Here is a 19,600-nt window from a genome sequence, read left to right on the forward strand (position 1 = left end):
TTCAGACAGCACCAACTGAGTGTAATTGTAGAAGAAACAGCATATACATGCTCATTAGCGTGATAATGGTGGATGATGAATGCACAGGCTGATCTAAGCCTGACTCTTGTTGCAGGTCTTCTTCCCTCGCACCGTTTACACACCACACGTGTCCCAGCGCAGCTCTGATGACGAGGACCACGGAGGACGGAGTCCGCCGCTGGAGGTGTCCGACGAGGAGTGTCTGAGGGACCGGGTGCCCTACGTCCCCCAGGGGGAGCTGGGTAAGGAGGCGTCTGCCGAGCCGACGACCCGCGCGTTGTGGTAGCGATGTTCTGGTAGCGGCGCGTGCTTAGTCACGGAGGTGCTGAGTCCAGTGACTGTGCAGGATGCCCACACCAGCGTGTGGTTTGTGTGTGACAACGCAGCACGCGTGGTGTCTCTGATTACTAGATGTGCTCCACCAAGAAGGGGATGTGTGCAGCACCTCTGGTGTTTAATGATCCACTTGGTGTTAACATGTGTGAGTTTGCACGAATGGTTTCCACTTATCTGATCAGAGTCCGAGCCGGTCTTTGGGATGAGCTGCCTGAAGCACAGCGCCCCTCGCATACATTAGCAGAGGGTGCACTGCAGGCTGCGTAACAAGGTGCGGGTCGCAGACCTGTGGAGTCGGAACAGGGTCCACCCTGTTGTTGGACCCAACGCTATAAACAGGGCAATGTGTTTGGGTGCAGGATGGCGATTAGGCTCATTTGTAGCTCGCTGCAGTTGAGGGTTCAGCTTCCTGGTGTGGTGGTTATAACATTTTACATTGATTCTGTTCTGTATACGTAACTTGAAAAATACACCAGCAGGCCCCTTAACGTAACATGTAGCATAGAACGTGTGACACAGAGGCTGCTAAAATGTCACCACCTTGGTTTAACATGGAGGATTTCCCCTGAATATAAAGGACCTTCTTCTTCTACTGGTTAATGGTGGTACAACAAAGGAGTGACTGGGAGCTGTTCTCATAGCTACGCCTCTGTGATGTCCCCCACAGGCAACAAGAAGAAGATCCGCTTGTACCAGTTCCTGCTGGACCTCTTAAGGAGCGGGGACATGAAGGACAGCATCTGGTGGGTGGACAGGGAACGAGGAACCTTCCAGTTCTCCTCCAAGCACAAGGAGGCGCTCGCGCACCGCTGGGGCATCCAGAAGGGCAACCGCAAGAAGATGACCTATCAGAAGATGGCGCGCGCTCTGCGCAACTACGGCAAGACTGGAGAGGTGAAAAAGATCAAGAAGAAGCTGACGTACCAGTTCAGCGACGAGGTGCTGGGGAAGAGTCACCTGGAGAGGAAGCCGTACATGTAGACAGGGGTCGGGGTCGAAGGCCCGGACTCAGGCATGAACCACGGTTATCAAGAAAGACTCTAGACTCGTAGTTTGTGGTAGATGCTTAATGCGTGTTAATCTGATGTGAAGCAGCAGCCGGACGCAGTCTTCATGTTAAGTCGTTCAGAGGCCACTTTGTAATTAAACGAAAGGAAGCTCAGGTTTATCATTGATGAATGTCTACAGAGATCCACCACCGTGTCCTCAGATTTAAACAAGCATTATAAATATCTTCTTTCTGTGAATTATGTTTCTTTGTGTGAGCTCAGATTTGAAAACTCCTCCATGGTGGCCACAGTAGGAACTGCTCCCACCCAGTGACTTTAATGCGGCTACGTTGACTTATTAATTTATTATCTACACCCAGCTAGAAATAATATCGTCTAGAAACTGGGCGAGCGCTTTTATTGGCGCCCGCAGCAGCTGGAACAGGACGCAGACAGATGCCTGCGGATGCGTAGGAGCCCTCGTTAGCATCCGCTCAGCGCAGTCTGATAGAACAGACTGAGCCTGACAGGACACAGCTCCAGCTTCAGACTGGCTTTTCAATTGAATCACCTCCACAAATCTCCAAACGAGGAGCGTGAAAGGATTTCTTTGCTTTTTCTTCTCTATAGCTGCTCTGTCGTCGTCTTATCTTTGGGATTTTTGTTTGCCGGCTTCAAAAAGATGAGAAGCCTGATACGCTAGTCTACGGCCAGCAGTGGCTTATCTGTTGTCTTCTTACAAAAAGAAATGAAGTATTCCAGGACCGCCACCGCTTTTTTTGACATCTTGTTTGTCTGTGCTAAAAAAAAGTCTTAGTCGTGGTCCTGTCCTGCTGTGTTCGAGTCTCCTTGTGAGTCTCCATGCTCCCAATACGTTCTCTGTTCACTATATCTAATGCTACTGTATGTACATATTTAAAATGTCCATTAATATTTAAACTTCAAGGAGACTCAAACGTGAAGCATATTGAGGTTATATACGTGCTATCAAATGTTTTGTACAGATCCACCAAACTTAGTAACCTGTTAAAATTCATGTAAAAATAAATTGTTTATACGAGTTTGTGCGTTGAGGTTTTTATTTATTTTTTGCTCAGTCACTTGAGATGCAACGTAATCTCACACCAGAAGAAAAAGAAGAAGAAGTGAATATTGTATAATGTTGTGTGGTGTTGCAGTGTGTGTCCAAATGAGGCCTCTCACCTTTGAGCACAACCGCCAGATAACTGGAGACTATGAGGAACTGTGAGCCTGACACGGGCCATGGGGTGAAGTGTCTCGGCCTGCGCATCCAGACGCATCGCAGACACCAGTTCTCTCCGCTCGTGTGTGACTCTACTGTGGCAAAACAGGAGTAGTAGCAGCAGAAATACATTTTTGAGTTTGCGTTGCTTGCTTTTCAGTTATAAAGGTTTGTGTTCTTTTTGCGAACTGCGCGACTTTGTCCAAAACAAAAAGCTTGTGGGCTTCCCCGACACCACGCCTCCCCTCAAACAGCAGCATAGGAAGTCACAGACACTCATATGTGACATATGTGAACGTATGTATTTATGTCATGATAAACGTTGATTAAAAAAAAGAAGTAAGAAGGAAATGCCAGTAATCAATGAAAGAAAGACGCCGTAGAACAAAGGAGTAATGTGTAAATGTAAAAATACTGCAACACCTGACGTCCCAAGAGCCAACAGCTCCCCTCCATGGTCAAGTTGTAATTGATACCAAAAGTAACTGGAGAGAATGAAGAGAAGTGACCTTGACAAGAGAAAGAAACAATGAGACCAAAACTGTAGTAAAGCTTGTGTTTCTTATTTAAGAGTTTCATATTGTTATTATTCAGTATATGACAGTTAAATACTATTTTGCAAGTTAAGGTAGTGAACGTTCTGACTAAATTTTCTAAACACAAGTATATTTATTTTGTGGCTTCAGAATTAATTCATTAATTATTTATTTAGAGTCACGTCTCGTTTCTGTGGACGTTTTTATCATTACTGAGCGGCACTCTCTTTCTTTTGCTGCCTAAACGTCAGCGCAGACGGGAAGTCGGATGCCCCTCCATCACTGCTGCCAGCTCAACAACAGATGCGTGGATGCTTGTCTTTTAACCCACTCAGTATGAAGAGCAAAGAGACTTCTCTTTAGAACCAAGGTTCTAAATTTAAACACGCCCCCCTCCCCTCCCTTTCAAGGCCTGTCATTCAACAGAGGTGTTGGAAGAGACGACGGTGAAAATATAGTCCGAGGTCAGATGTGACCGGGGGGGGGGGGGCGAGCTGCAGTCGGGATGAGGATGGGGGGGTGTTGCTTTTTAGACATTGTGTTGGGCCGAGAAAAAGTCTAGAAGTAGTGGAGCGGTTCATGAAAGGATGGAGGGTGTGTGTGTGTGTGTGTGTGTGGGGGGGGATAAGTAGCAGCACTATTAAAGGCGGAGGACTGAGACAGACAGGGCAGCGTTTAGGAGCTGAGTCACGCTGTGGAGGAGAGGATGCCAGAGCCTGTCAAAAAAGCAGGTAGGAGCGCTCGTTCCACTTATTTTGAGGAAGCGACAACGCTTCGTTACCACATGACGACAGAACAACACGGCGCGTTGTGTAGCAGCCTTTTTAGCATTACAGCACGGATCAAAGCGCATGTGAGCATCTTTGTGTCCTCAGACAGAAAAGGGTTTCCTCATAAACAGCGTGACGATACAAAGCCTGAGGAAATGACCAGCTTTGTTGGGCCACTGCTCTGAACCATGAGAGCTGAAACAGAAACACTGTGTTTAATGATTGCTCTTGCTTTGTGTCCTATTAAACCTTTTCATTAAGAGTATTATTATAGAACCATATTGTACTATAGCAGCCATACCACTGTAACTGGTACAGTATTTCTTATGTTATAAAAATGACACCAGCTTTAATTGGTCCCATACAAATATGTTACTGTGTCTACAATAGAGGTTGTAGTAATTAGGTGAGGACCATGTAGACACTGAGTGATGGGTGAACTGTGTCCAGGAGGCAGCTTGAGATAACGTTTCACTTTACAACGCATAGAATTCAAATTTGGCTTAATAAATAGCACAAGGCAACGTGATTCGCGGTCCCACATTTTGCCAGTAGCCTCGATCACCCCCCGGGGGGGAGGGGGGCTCCATCCCCCATCGGCCGTGTTCGAGCCACGCGAGGAACGTCCACGCAGGCACATACACCACATGACGTTCATCTGATACTGTCACATTCGCATTCGTTGCTCCAAAACCGCCCCGACCAAATTCCACCTTGCCAGTGACTTTCAGCAATCTATTACCCCCCCCCCCAACAGTAGATTGTTGAGAGGTCCGACGTATCACGTGTCACCTCGCACAACGCAGGCCGAGCGGCCAGTATGCAAAGGATTTATTTAGGACAACAACAGCTGATTGTCTAGAGCCTAAAGCATTATCATCAATAACCATCCATCAACAGGATCCACAGGTCTGTGTTTCTCTGCAAAACAGAAAATGATTTAAAATCAAGGAATAAACACAATAAAACTATGATGAAGAGGCAGAAATAATCAATGGCTTAAACAAGTAGAACAATATGAAATAACAGTGATTGAAAACAGGGTGAGGGCTTAGCAGCAACGCAACACATTGTCTCACACATGAACTAATGTTTAACAGAGCAGCCAAAGTAAGACGTGGCTCCGCTGCTTCACTCACACAGGTTTAACGTATGGGCGAAAATGTGTGAAAGGTGAAGCAGGGCCGGTGTCAGACAGACCGAGGCCGTAAACGCTCCCCGCGCCTCCAGAGCCAAAATGGAGGCGTCCTAATCCGTGCCGGTTAGTCTGGGGCGCTTTGCTATAGCATCAGAACACTCAGAACTATGGAGAAATGAGATCCTGCCCCACAGAACGTGTTACGTTAAAGACCAGAGGGCGGCCATTTTTAGATCCGCTTTAAAGGCGACAAGCGTCTTCAAGAAACGAATCTAACGTCGTTCATTTCTTCTTGGAGACTTGAGGAAAAGGCACCAGTAGCTGAAGAGCGTGCTGCTGTTTGAGCAGCTCTTCGTACTTTCGCCTTTTTATTTGAACAAGCCTCCCCCTGTCAGTTTCAGCATTTGCCAAGAAGCCAAAGACCCAGGAGGCGGAGGAGGGGTCCTCCGTGGTCTTTGAGGCCGAGACCGAGAAGCCCGACGCCAAAGTCAAATGGCAGCGCAACTCACAGGACATTGTCGGCGACAGCAGATATGCGATCGCCGCTGACGGGAACAGGCACTCCCTCACCGTCAAAGCCGTCACCAGGGACGATGCCGGTTCCTACGCCGTGATAGCGGGAGGGTCAAAGGTCAAGTTTGAGCTGAAGGTCACATCAAAACCAGGTGGGAGGCTTTGATGCTGCAGCCGTGTGCTTTGTTTTCACCCGCTGCTCGTGTGTTCACCGCTCACGACGGAGCTCCGTGCAGGGGATCACAGCTGCTGCGCCGCGTCACCACCCCCCCACCCCCCCGCACACACACACACACACACACACACACACACACACACCACCCCACGTCCAGCACTCCCCCACGCGCGGCGTTTACGGCTAACGTGTGCGAAGCGTGTCACAGAGCCACACGCGCGTCGTTAGCGTCTGCTCGCCGAGGACGCTGGCTTTGATTGGATGAGGGGGGAGGGGAGGCGGGGCTTGACGGGTCACAGCTCCTCCCTGTCTGCGCGGCGACCTTCACCCTCGCACCAGCACATGACTTCCTCATGAGTAACCACCACTCAGGCGCTCAGGCTGGAGAGGCAACTGATAACACGCGGAAAATCAGTCAGGCCCTCAAAGACAGATAAGATGTACGAAATATTTTGGGAATAAACGTTTGCCAGAAAATATTTTCAGTCTAAAAACATTTAGAGCCGTGAAATAGAAGGAATGGATCAAATATCTACAGGTTTACTCATTTTATGTGTTGACAGATACTTGTTAGATATTAGAATCTGTCATTGTTTCATGCCTCTCATTCTCGACCTGTTTGTCGTTGCCATGGTGATGGGAACTCAGAAGCCCCAGCTGAGGCGCCTGCTAGTGAACCCGGGACGGCAAATGTAGAACCAGAACCAGAACCGGCCCCCGCCTCGTCTCCAGCGGCGCCTGCAGGCAATGTACAGGAGGCTCCTCCAGCTGAGGGTGAGCGCTACAGGTCCAGCCTTCATCATCATCATCATCATCATCATAATCATCATCATCATCATCATCATCATGCTTTTCTCTCTCCATGTTCTTGACCTCCATTCTGTGCACTAGTGGCCCCTCCTAAAGTTCCCACTACACACTCACACGCACAAAATAGAAATAGGCCTAATTATGCAATATACCTGCTGCTCCACACACAGACACACAGACCAGACACACTTGAGTTGTGCAATACACTGGCTGCTGCTCAACACAAATACAAAGGTCTGGACCAAACAGACCTAAGTTGCGCAATACAATGAGCATCCAGTATCACACACACACACACACACACACACACACACACACACACACACACACACACACACACACACACACACACACACACACACACACACACACACACACACACACACACACACACACACACACATATATGTACTTACATGGACCTCCATTGATATAATGCCCTAACTAGCTCTAACCATCACAACTAAAGGCAGCCGTCTATCCTTTGCTATAATCTGAACCAACTCAACTCAATTCTAACCTCAGCCCTAAAATCTTAACCCTCAAACAGGCCTTCAAAGAAGTGAGGACCGGCCAAAATGGCCTCACTTTGGTTGGGTTTTTTGGTTCTCAAGTACAGTTTGATGATGCAAGTACTAGTACACACACACACGCAAATATGATCTGAAGAATCAATAAAGTTAAATCTAATCAAATAAAGATTTAACTTTAGTTATACAAAATACAAAACTGAGCAACATAAACATGTGTGCACACATGTCACACTACTTGACGTCATCATCACACTTAAATGTTTGACACATTGCCTATTATCATAAGTAAAGATGATTTTTTCATTATATTCTGATTTAACCTGTTCAAACCTCTTTCAGCTTGTTTTTAATATTGATGCTTTGACCTTATCGTCTAATGAGACTTCTTTTGTTTAGACGGACATGCTCCCGACACCAGACAGGACCTGACTGGACTCTTCACTGAGAAACCGCAGAGCGGGGAAGTCACTGTGGGTGAGCGGCCATTCACACCCATAAGAAGCAACTCATCACTGAATGAACACGCAATAACACAAGGCGCCTGGTTTGAGTCTGTAGTTGAACGCTTCAAACCACAGGACAACTCTTTTCCTCGTGCAGGTGAAAACATCACGTTTGTGGCTAAAGTGAACGCCACGTCCCTGCTGAAGAAACCCACCGTTAAATGGTTCAAAGGCAAGTGGATGGACCTCGCCAGCAAGTCTGGAAAACACCTGCAGCTGAAGGAGTCGCACGACCGCAACACTAAGGTAGAGTGGAGGGAGGCTGCAGGATTCCTGATGTCTTTAAACGCATCATGTACTGTAGCTCCGATGGCGCGTTCACATCAGCCAAGTCATCTTTCATATGAGGCGTTGTACTTTGAGGAAACGAGGCGTTTTGAAAGTCTTGGCTTTCACACCTTCAGTTGAGCAAGTCCTTGCCTCAGTCGAGACCTTTCAGGCCCACGTGTGTTGTTGTTTCACACCAAATGAGCGAGAACCGACTTAAGATGCTGAACGTCGGTTTCGCCTCCCTCCTCGTGCTCGTGGCTGCAGGTCCACACGTTCGAGATGCACATCATCGCTGCCAAGGCAAACTTCGCCGGCGCCTACAGATGCGAGGTTTCATCCAAGGACAAGTTTGACAGCTGTAATTTCAGCCTGACGGTACACGGTCAGTGCGCCGTCGTCCCGTCACTCCCACATTTGTCACTAATGCCATGTTTTGTGAGCTGACGGCTGCTCCTCTGTCTTTTAGAGGCCTGTACCACCGAGAGTCTGGACATCAGAGCCGCCTTCAGGCGCACGTAAGTTAGCGCTGCTTACTTTGTAAATGGGTATTAAAACTAAGCCTTTTCACTTCTGCTCATGTGGAATTTATTTTCTACAAATGAATGTGTAATCCTGGTAGCTCACAACCCTTTAATTAGCATCATTAAGGAGACTGGGGGATGACCTGGGGTTGACTGAGCCCAAACACAGCTGCTAATGAGCTAGAGATGATTATTACTGTACCATGTCACCATGAACAACAATAACTGTGCAAATGCTAACCTATCAGGAACGAAGGCGGTAAGAAGAAAAGTGGACCATCAACAAGGTAGTAAAGGCTTTGGTGCAACACCGAAGGCCTGAATCCAACCTCCGACGTCTCTGTTTGTCAAAGCACAGAGAAAACAGGGCCTCTGCTGGATCCTGATTCTTCTCTGACGTCCAGTCCAACTCGACCCGTGTTGTGAATGACGCAGTCTGCTGAGTTTTGACAGGATGACACAGCAGGGAGATCACGACAGAGACGGAACGTGGATCAATTAGAAAAATTGACCTTAAAATTACTAATTAGGATCAAAGCTAAAAATCAGCTTTAATAAACAAGATAAGAAAAGATCTTTTATTCATCCCACGATGGGGAAATTCTTCTCCAAACACGTGCTTCACCAGCTCTCTCTGATCTCCTCCTGGGTTTCAGGCCAAACAGCAGCGCCAGGTGCACAATGAGTTAATCATACTGAAAGTTCAGGATGTGCTAAGACACCGGGCTTTTCAGTGGCCCAGCTCTTCCACAGGCTTGCCACATAGAGGAAGTGCCGCTATGGTGTGTTGTAACTGCACCACATAAACCAGACACTCACCTTCTAATCCAAGGAGACGCGCACGCACTCAAACCTCTTTCCTTGTGTTTCGTCACCCTGATGAGAGTCGAGCAGACGCTACATCTTTTTGTGCCTTTAACCTCCGGTGTTGGTAGCGTTGGACGACTGCTCCTGCTGCTGCTCATGGATTAAAGTGCAATTAGACAATTTGGGAAATGAGCCTTATTCACTGTAACAACATCTAAGCGTAGATGGACGTTTAGCAGTTAGTTTGGTTCTGGGTTCCTGGAAGAGGTTGAGGCTTCCACAGTTAAGACCGGAACCATATGTGTTTGAGCCACGACGCTCATTTCCCAAAATGTTGAATGTCCCTTTACACATGGCAACAGCCTTGTCCTGTGCATTCGCCTGTTTATCCGTCAATCTACTCCTTTGTTTCCAGGCGTAGACTGATTTTGTTATTTTGCGTGTTTGTGTTGCGCCGTTCAGCATCTTTCTACAGTTCAGTATGGAAACAAGAGTGTGACACAAATGACACATGTCACTCCTCTGGAGAAATCACCTCACAGCTGCCGTTGATGCTGACGTTGTGTTTGTGGTGACTGATGCTTCTGCAGCAGCACAGATGGAAACGAGGACTCTGGAGAGCTGGACTTCAGCACCTTATTGAAGAAGAGGTAAACAGGTGTGAGAGTAATTCAGAGGCCTTTTACGGCGGATGCAGTAACACGTTTTAATCCAAAGTCTTCCTTATTCTCCTTCCTCCCGGACTGACACACATCTTCAGAGAGTAAGACATTTGAGCATTGTGAACTAATCGTCCGTGTGATCAGGCTCCAGCAGCACACAACCGGACCCCGGCTACACATGGCTTGATTATTAGCTCACGGGTCTGCAGTGTGAGGCCTGATTCTAACCCTCTGATCCCTGATTATACTTTTTCCTTATTTAATACCAATTAATAAGTGATTTGATGATTGAAGTTCACTACTTCACTGCGACCTGTTCTGGAACACACTTGTCACAGAGCGTTGTTACTGTCCCTGGTGCACAATATTACTGTAGGCAACAGCAATCTCCACCCACACAGCATGACGTGGAAACTGTTCCTGGTGTGTTTTGATTGTTCTACTGTAATATTTAATCTGTTCCTCAAGAATATTTCTGTGGTGCTGGTTGTGTTGTTCCTGCTGTGTTTTAACTTGTTTGGTTTGTTTCGCCTCTCGGGTTCAACGCCTGAATGAGCAGCAGTTTCTTAAAACCCTCCAATCGGTAAGAAACTGCTGTCTGGGTGAACTGGTGTCGAACTGTAACACGTGAATATATTGTTTTACAACGATGTCATACCACTGGAAACAGGTCAATGTGAGGCTCAGACAAAGGGGAAACAAGGCAATCACTTCAAAGGGCATAAATGGTGTGAATTATGCCTGTGAGATAAAACTATAAATACATCATTAACAGTGTAACGAGTACTGCATCAGTAATTCATAAAAGTAGCGTTAAGTAGTAATTTCTCAAATAGGTCTCAAAAATATTACCTGTAACACACTGAGCACTAGATTCTGTGCTCAGCGGCCACTTTAATGTCCTTCTTGCGGCTTCGCCTGCAGAGCGGTGCAGGCGAACACGGACTCTGACGTGGACGTGTGGGACATCCTGCACCGCGCGCCCGCCTCCGAATACGAGAAGATCGCCTTCCAGTACGGCATCACGGACCTCCGGGGCATGCTCAAGAGGCTGAAGAAGATGAAGAAGGAGGAGAAGAAGAGCGAAGGTGGGTGCGTGCGGTGGCGTGTGCTCCCGTCCTGCGGCCGAGCAGCGACTGAACGCTCTGTCGTACGTGCATTACAAACGCAGCCTTCCTCAAAAAGCTGGACCCGGCCTATCAGGTGAACAAGGGACACAAGATCAAACTTGCGGTTGAGGTTGCGAATCCAGACGTGGAGGTGAAATGGCTGAAGAACGGACAGGAGTTTCAACCGACTGGAAGGTTTCAATTCAACCCTTGTTATAATATAATAATTATTAATATGAAACATTCTACAAAGTCAGTAATACATATTTCATCTCTTTGTCTCTTTCTCTGTCTGATCATCACTAGCAAGTAAGTGCCACGTGGAGGTCAAAGGTCACCTAATTAGCATAAACCAGTTTGTCTAAATAATAATGTTGTGTGTAATGTGAGTTCATGTAATAGTTCCTTCCTTTCTCTGTTTGGTTCTAAGATACATATTTGAGAGTGTTGGCAACATGCGCTACCTGACCATCAACCACTGCTCGCTGGCTGACGATGCGGCGTATTGCTGCGTGGTGGGAGAGGAGAAGTGCACCACCGAGCTCTTCGTGAAAGGTACCGGAGGCTTTTTAAAGTCACATTAGCGTACGATTGTTACCATTTGAAGATTGAAGATTAACGGGCGTGCGTGTTTCCCCGCAGAGCCGCCGATCCTGATCGTGAAGAATCTGGAGGATCAAATGGTCATGAAGGGTGAAAGGGTGGAGCTGGAGTGTGAGGTCTCAGAAGAGGGAGCCAATGTTAAATGGTTAGTTATTATTCTTTGCTTTGAGCGGTTGCTCAGACACCCAGCAGATGGCATGTGAGTTTGTCATGTCCACAGACAGATGCCAGAGTCAGTGACACAAGCGTGAGTGCACGCGGTAAATCATCACCGCCGAGAAAAGGTCACATCAGCATTTGCGTTCGTCCCGTTCAGCTTGAAACTGAAGCAGGAACCACGCTGGTTGGCGTCCGAGCGTTTATGAGTCCAGGTCATCAATGAGCCGTTTCTGCTGCAGGGAGAAGGACGGCGTGGAGCTGACGAGAGACGAGTCCTTCAAGTACCGCTTCAAGAAGGACGGCTGCAAGCACGTTCTGATGATCAACGAGGCCTCGAAGGACGACTGCGGCCACTACAAGGTCAAAACCAACGGCGGCGAGTCCGTGGCGGAGGTGCTGGTGCAGGGTGAGTGTCGGCGCCCACCGTCCCCGCCGCTGAGGCCCGGCTCGGGTGTGTTCGGCCGATCGGAGGCTTAGAAAGCAGCCGACTCACGCGGAAGTGGGCAAATCACCAAGCCGGCGTTCACGCTGACCTTTGGTGACCTGTTGGCGTTAGACATGCTGTACGCGTGCGCACAGGGGATTGGCCCAGTTACAGTGCATTTAGCCGGCCTGCTAATCAAGCGCGCAGCCTGCCAAGAATTACCAGCTGCCATTGTGCGGCAGGGATCAACACCTCAAGCACAGTCCAGCTCCCATTATAAGCTCCCATTATGATGCCATTCCCACCTTATTTTCCGAGCTGACATGAAACCTGTAACCTTTACAGGGAGCGCGCTGTGAGTTATCTCGCCAGATAACTGGGAGATCATCTTTAATAACTACGGTAACGGACTGAAGCTATTGCATCTGTTCTTCATTTCCTCCCACTTTATTTTCTATCATAAATGAAATTGACTGTTCTCCTTGTGTCTGTTGCTAAGATACGGCCCAGGAAGGCTGCGCGCCGGTAATGAACGCCTCACACTTGAATACATTACTGCAGTATTATCAGGGCACATCATCTTAGCGCGTCGTGATCTGCTGCCTCGCCTCCCGTGCTGTTCGAGGCCTCGTGCTTTGACTCACCGCGTGTTTTTGCCGCCGCGCAGAGAAGCAGCTGGAGGTTTACCAGAGCATCGCGGACCTGACGGTGAAGGCCAAGGACCAGGCCCTGTTCAAGTGTGAGGTGTCTGATGAAAACGTGAGAGGGACCTGGTATAAGAACGGCGTGGAGGTCAAGGCAGACGCCAGGATAAACATCACACACATCGGCAGGTGAGGGCGGGTTCACACACTGACAGCATAATATATGTTGCATTTCAGACAGAATATCTGAACGTGGACTGTGTCCTGGCGGTTTTAGGATCCACAAGCTGACTATTGATGATGTGAAGCCTGAGGACGAAGGGGACTACACGTTCGTGCCGGACGGCCACGCCTTCAACCTTTCTGCCAAACTCAATTTCCTTGAAGTGAAGATCGATTATGTGCCACGTCAGGGTAACGCGACACGTCTCTAGCACAAAAAGCACTGGGACGTGTTTCAAGCGCACAGGTCTGACCCTCTGCCGCGTTCTAAGACCCTCCTAAGATCCACCTGGACTGTATGGGCCGCACCGCTGAGTCAACTATCGTGGTGGTGGCTGGGAACAAGCTGCGTTTGGACGTCCCCATCACCGGAGACCCGGCGCCCACCGTCATCTGGACCAGAGCGGAGAAGGTAAAACACACGCGCACACGTGTCGGAACCCAGCCACACTCAGACACCTGACACCTGTCCTGAGGTGCAGACCTCCTGTAACGCAGCCACGACCGACCAGTAAGTAGCTTGGACCTAATAGGATGCTCACTGAGGCCATTGCATTTTCATCAGCTAATTATATGGAGTTCAACCCATAAGTGGCACAGGTTACTAACATTACCATAACTAACACATCCATCATGCTGGGTTTGTCTCCTAATAAGTACAATGCAACTAACAGCTTAATGGGGCGATGGCTTCCAGCGTGGAGGAGGAGGAGGAGGAGGAGGAGGAGACAGTGCTCTTTGGCTTTTACTGCTTTGCTTTGCTCAAATAGGCTAGTTGTGTAAAACCAGAGGGGGAGGAGAAGGGGAGGCCAGCCACGTCTTGGACCGTAAAGGACGGGGACGTAAGTGTGCACGACCGGCGCATTAACAGAGAACCACTTACATGTAGCCTTAATGTAGCCGGTGGAGACGTCAAACAGGTGGAGAAGCAGCTGTGAGATGCATGAGCTGTATGTTAGGCTTTACTCCACGCAGAGAGAGGCGAAGACACAGCCTGTGGCCACGATCATCAGGTAAGAGCATGTTTCGAGTCCGCCTTCCGAAAGAAACACAGGCATTCAGTAGCATAAAGCCAACGTGTAGTTACAAACAGCAGTAACCACATTAGCATCAGCCAATCATGGTGGTGCGTTTCAAGGCAGCCCTGAGTGTGGGTCATCTGAGTTTCAGAAGAAGTCAAAGCATAACACTATGGTTTATTATTTTATATTTAGCTTCCTTAATCTACATATCATGTCTTTAACAAACCTGTACATCACTTGGTAGATGAGTTGCTCCACATCTTGGAGAAGACAGCACGGCTCCTCTGTGGATTAAGTCTCTGTGTCTTCTGGTTTATCATGTAATCTGAGACTGGCTCCCTGATGTGGGAGGCTGCACCATCTGTTGCAGGACATCATCAGCTGTGAAATAGAGTTTAAGTCAATCCGAAGGTGCTGGGGATGAATATGAATCTTAACATCTGGACTGAGTTGGTTTTCACAATGTGCAGCATCCACTCAGTGGATGCGCTGCTGCAGTAACTGCAGCATGGTTCTCACCGTGCAGGTCGTCACAGAGGGGGACGGTCGGGTCCATGTTGAGACCACCAAGGGCCACTGTGTGTTCACCATCGAGGGGGCCGAGAGGCAGGACGAGGGCGTCTACTCCGTCGTGGTGCGAAACCCTGCAGGCGAAGACACTGCAGACATTAATGTGAAGGTTGTCGGTGAGACAGAACTTCCTCATCTTACACTTTTACTCTCTACACTAACATACGGGCTCAAATATGTCATAGGCATCTCATTTATTTTAAATATGTGGTGTAAACCTGCCTAAGCGTGTTTCCCTCCCAGACGTTCCAGATCCTCCTCAGATTCCCAGAATCCTCAGCGTGGGGGAGGACTCCTGTGTGGTCCAGTGGGACCCCCCTCTGTTTGACGGCGGGCAGCCAGTTATCGGTGAAAACGCCTTCACACACACGCTTCATGAGTCTGACGCCCGAGGTGATGTTAAATGTGTGCTGCTTTGAACATCAGGCTACGTGCTGGAGAGGAAGAAGAAGAAGAGCTACAGGTGGATGAGGCTGAACTTTGACCCCTACCCTGAAACCACCTACGAAGCGAGGCGGATGATTGAGGGGGTGCCGTACGAGATGCGCGTCTACGCCGTCAACAGCATCGGCATGTCGCGCCACAGCCCGGCCTCGCAGCCGTTCGTGCCCGTTGGTGAGTCGGTACTGGGTCCACACACTCGCACTCACGTCATCTTGGGTCGGTTGGAGGTTCCTCAGGGGTCGGATGTCCCCGTGGCGTGTTCAGTGACTCTACTCTAATACGCAGAGGCTCAGGTTTGATTCGCCTCTAATTCTCTCACTAATGTCCCGGCCTCCATCTTAACCTCCACTTGTTGATTTAAGAGGGAACATGGTCGCGTACAGATGGCCGACGGCTTATGAGACAACCGATTAGAACGCTATCCATGGCATCCATCTCTATAAATAATGGCCTGGCTCTGCTGGAACCAGCTGCTGGACACAGAGGGCTTCGTGCTACTGTGGAGGCTACTGTAGAAGACGCGTGACTGTCGCTGCAGAGAAACCGAAGGAAGACGTCAAGTGTGTGAGTGGAAGGCATTTGGAAGAAGAGGCACCGGTTCTGCATTTCACCGAAATACTTCTCTGAGAGGATGATAAAGCCTAAAGCTTCCAAAAAGGTTGAGAAGAAAGCAGCCGAGCACGAGGAACCGACCCCTGGTTCCCCCACAGCAGCAGCTGGAGCCGGAAGCCGGAACAGCGCTCCCCCCGACGAGAAGGGAGACGCAGGGACCCCCGCGGAGCCGGAACCACGACCTGTTGGCAGTACGCATTATTCAGTATCAGATCAGGTTATCGCAAAATGCGCTGAGATAGAGGAGCGATAAGCAGCGTCATGCTCATCTTTGGATTAGTGCTTTTACTGAGTCTCTATCCGCACATCATCAGTGTGACGGAGATGGGAGCAGAAGCCCCAAATCCCACAACACTGTTTGCTTTTCCCTTCAGATTGGCTCTTCTAGTGCGAGTTTAAATTGGTTCGACGTTGCTTTGTGTGGGAAGTATCTGATGCCCAAACTTGCATCGTGAGGAACATGATCAACGGCAGGCACTTAATTAAACGTGTCATCTTTCACAGGCTTACGGGAGCGTACAGAGCTTTGGCTCTGTTTTAATACTGAAACTGTACTTCTTAAAATTATTATCATTCTTTCTAGTGCTGTTGTCTTCTTTAGCACTTTTTTCCCATTTGTGCATAAAAGTCATCCATTTTTACTTACATTTTACTGTACAGCTGATTAATTGCCCTCCGACTTGCTCCAGAAGTTGAAGTTAATTCCACTAAACAGGATCCTGTTTGGGTTCATTGACTGGATGAGTGACTAATGGAGTTCATGCTGTCTGCTCTCAGCTCCTACCAGCGAACCCACCGGACTGTGCGTCGACGACGTCAGCGACACCTCCGTCTCGCTGAGGTGGAGGCCGCCCGAGCGGGTCGGCGCCGCCGACCTGGAGGGTTACGGCGTCGAGTACTGCAAGGAAGGCAGTAAGCGCTGAATTCAGAGCCTTCACCGCTCGGCTTCATTGGCCTTTGCGAAACCGTGCTGTTTTTCTGGCCACAGCGGACGAATGGATTCCAGCCATTCAGGGTTTGACCGAGAGGACGTCGCTGATCGTCAGGGACCTCAGCACCGGAGACAAGCTGCAGTTCCGCGTGCGAGCCTACAACATGGCGGGGCCCAGCGCGCCCGCTACCCTGGCCCAGCCCATCACCATCAGAGAGATCATGCGTGAGGAGATGTTCATGCTTTCAAATCAGCGGTTTTCTGGTTTTCAAGGCCGTTTCTCTTCACACAGTAGCTAAAGCTTTTTGCCATTTATGCTAAAAAATGTCCTTGTTTTCACAGAACGCCCCAAAATCTGGCTTCCTAGAAATCTCCGCCAGACTCTCATCAAGAAAGTTGGAGACACTGTGAATATTGTGATTCCATTCCAGGTGAAACCAGATGAAGTTTGGAAATCATGAATCAGTGTTAAAGAACAAAATCCTTTACTTCTGTGCAAACACAGAGATAAATGCAGACACAAAAACAGTTAAAACTGTTAAAATAACTTGTTTGACTGAGGATGGGAGTCTGTCAGTTCAGTGAATCCTGCTTTTACAAGGTTAGAATGTCATTTAAGCTGATCCTCATCCTCACGCACCAGGGTAAACCCAGGCCGAAGGTCACGTGGAGCAAAGACAAGGAGCCTCTGAGCTCAGCGTTCGCGAGTGTGAGGAACAGCGAGACAGACACCATCCTCTTCATCCGCAAGACGGAGCGAAAGCACTCGGGAAGGTACGACCTCCAGGTGCAGATCGAGAACGTAGAGGACACCGCGTGCGTCAACCTGCAGATTGTGGGTGAGCAGGACTGTATCTGTGGGTATGAAGAGTGTGTGTGAGCAGAATCAGGATCAGAATCAGAATCTGTCATCACCTTGGTAGATCTCCCAGGTTCCCCTGAGGCGCTGAAGATCGTGGACGTCTGGGGCTTCAACGTGGCCCTGGAGTGGAAGCCCCCGAAGGACAGCGGCAACTGTGAAATCACTGGTTACACCGTGCAGAAAGCCGAGAAGAAAACCATGGTGAGTCACACCTTTGGGCCACTTTGGGCTGCAAAGTTTACATCTGTGGTTTGTGCCAGATTCAATTTTAGACGAAACGGCTGCAGAGCTTTTCCGACAGCCTCCCTTTCTAATAACAAATCAGACAGTGACGTGTGTCTGCATATGGGAGAACCAGTGGTCCACGGTCTCAGTGGATTATCTTACACTGCCTTTTGACACATACACTGCAATCAGCCAGCCCTGAGTGCTCCGTCTCCTCTGGGGGCCATGGGAGCTGCACTATGGGCTCCAGTTGCCAGGATCCTCTACGTGGCGCTGCCAGAAACAGTATCAGCCTGGAATGTCCTAATCTTATCCCAGCAGCCTTGACCTGGTCTGGATTGTCTGTGCAGTGACGCAGGAGCATTGTTCCCCAGCCCAGTTCCAGCGATGGCTCGTGTTTCACTGTATTTTATTAGATCATATTAATTTCACTCGCATCTCTTTATAGTGAGCCTGGGAAACACGCTACCAATGTGCTGTTACCTGCTAGGATCAAAGTGTAGAAGGCACATGCACTTTAGCTCGGCCATATCCTATTTCGACCTCGTGGCTACAGTATATAAATAAAAATACTGTATATGCAGAGGCACAGAGGAAATAACGTCATCTGATGTCATATTTGTGGATTATTACTAATTTATTCTGTTAGACTATTTAAACATTAATTCCTAATATTGTTAAAATATGTTTGGGATTCTTTTGAAGGAGTGGTTCACAGTCTTTGATCAGTACCGACGAACCCACTGTGTGGTGTCTGACCTCATCATGGGGAATGAGTATGTCTTCAGAGTCTTCGCCATCAACCTGGTGGGACTCAGCCCGGAGCCCTGCAACTCAAAAGACGGGGTTTACATCCAGAAAACAGGTGAGCTCTGACTGTTTGCTGCACGCTCATGCTTCTGATTTCACATCCAGACAAGTCATTAGAAATCTGAGGGACGAAAAACACCCAGCCATCTGTTTGTCTCCTCAGGAATCGTATACAAGCCGCCCAACTATAAGGACCATGACTTCTCAGAGGCTCCCAAATTCACTCACCCTCTGGTGAATCGCTCCGTCATCGCAGGATACAACGCAACCCTCAGCTGCGCTGTGAGGGGGATCCCAAAGGTCAGTGAGTCCCAACGGAGGTTAATTAACAAAACTCAATCAGACAAACATTGTAGGTATAGAAATATCTTGGAAATTGTATTTTATATAAATAGCCAATATATAACTGTAAAAACGTTGTTAGCCCAAAGTGACCTGGTACAAAAACAAGATGGACATTACAAATGAAGCCAAGTACCGGATGCTCAGTAAGCAGGGAGTCCTGACGCTGGAGATCCGAAAGCCGTGTCCGTTCGACGGGGGCGTTTACACGTGCAAAGCAGTCAACGCCAGCGGAGAGGACGTGGTGGAATGTAAACTGGAGGTTCGCCGTAAGTATCCTGCCCGTTTCCACATTTAAACGACCTGTAGCATCAACAGCTCGCTCTTGGCCTGTCGCCTACTGTACAGTAGGTGTGGGCTGCTCAGTGGCAGCTAAACCAACTAAACACTTACAGTATAATGTCCACCTGTTTTAAACATTTTAACCCATGTGCCTTGACTTTTACTACTCTGCAGCTCAAATTGCTAAAGAAGAGAAGAAAGAAGAAAAGAAGCAAAAGGCTTAAGCTGCTCATTGCAGAGAAGATGAAGCCCACATCTGGTTTCTGCACCACCTCCCACTACTGCCATCATTTGCATCAAGTCATCGGAACGCAGGCGACTGAATTTACTGAGATTGATTTAATCTCTGATTTAATGATTTATCAGTGTGTTTCTCATTCATTTGGAGGTGTAGCCATAGGCTGTGCTTTATAAAAAAATGTATGTTTATGGTCCTGGAAGCAAGGAAAATTTGCATTGTTTGATTTGTGTGCATAAAAATGTTTCAAAAACGCAGTTGTATTGATTCAAAA

The 19,600-nt window shown here is 48.4% G+C and overlaps 2 protein-coding genes across 4 annotated transcripts in view; both read left to right on the forward strand.

Annotated features, from left to right (window-relative positions):
• The window catches only part of spi1b (Spi-1 proto-oncogene b), a 10,462-nt gene extending 8,056 nt beyond the window's left edge, over positions 1-2,406 (forward strand). Inside the window, 2 exon segments of the mRNA XM_029143407.3 lie at positions 116-263; positions 1,025-2,406. Coding sequence (XP_028999240.2) covers positions 116-263; positions 1,025-1,338 — 462 coding nt within the window. The 3' untranslated portion in view covers positions 1,339-2,406.
• A 1,410-nt stretch (positions 2,407-3,816) lies between these two features.
• mybpc3 (myosin binding protein C3) lies at positions 3,817-19,583 on the forward strand. Of its 3 annotated transcripts, XM_055507259.1 has the most exons (31): positions 3,817-3,856; positions 5,429-5,698; positions 6,370-6,495; positions 7,461-7,538; positions 7,665-7,813; positions 8,102-8,219; positions 8,304-8,352; positions 8,607-8,645; positions 9,756-9,815; positions 9,926-9,928; positions 10,752-10,915; positions 10,999-11,245; positions 11,367-11,491; positions 11,579-11,684; positions 11,938-12,104; positions 12,790-12,955; positions 13,044-13,180; positions 13,261-13,400; positions 13,759-13,830; positions 14,537-14,696; positions 14,824-14,928; positions 15,007-15,195; positions 16,414-16,548; positions 16,625-16,792; positions 16,910-16,998; positions 17,211-17,406; positions 17,491-17,630; positions 18,360-18,519; positions 18,628-18,764; positions 18,889-19,075; positions 19,263-19,583. In XM_055507259.1, the coding sequence occupies exons 1-31, from the start codon at positions 3,832-3,834 to the stop codon at positions 19,310-19,312; spliced, it is 3,957 nt and encodes a 1,318-aa protein (XP_055363234.1). In that variant the 5' UTR covers positions 3,817-3,831; the 3' UTR covers positions 19,313-19,583. The 3 variants fall into 3 exon arrangements, with proteins under 3 accessions (XP_055363234.1, XP_055363232.1, XP_055363233.1); XM_055507257.1 differs by lacking the exons at positions 8,607-8,645; positions 9,756-9,815; positions 9,926-9,928; XM_055507258.1 differs by lacking the exons at positions 8,607-8,645; positions 9,756-9,815; positions 9,926-9,928; positions 13,759-13,830.
• The last annotated feature ends 17 nt before the right edge of the window (positions 19,584-19,600 follow it).

The sequence above is a fragment of the Betta splendens genome, chromosome 3 (genome assembly GCF_900634795.4).
Source record: "Betta splendens chromosome 3, fBetSpl5.4, whole genome shotgun sequence".
Lineage (NCBI taxonomy): Eukaryota > Metazoa > Chordata > Actinopteri > Anabantiformes > Osphronemidae > Betta > Betta splendens.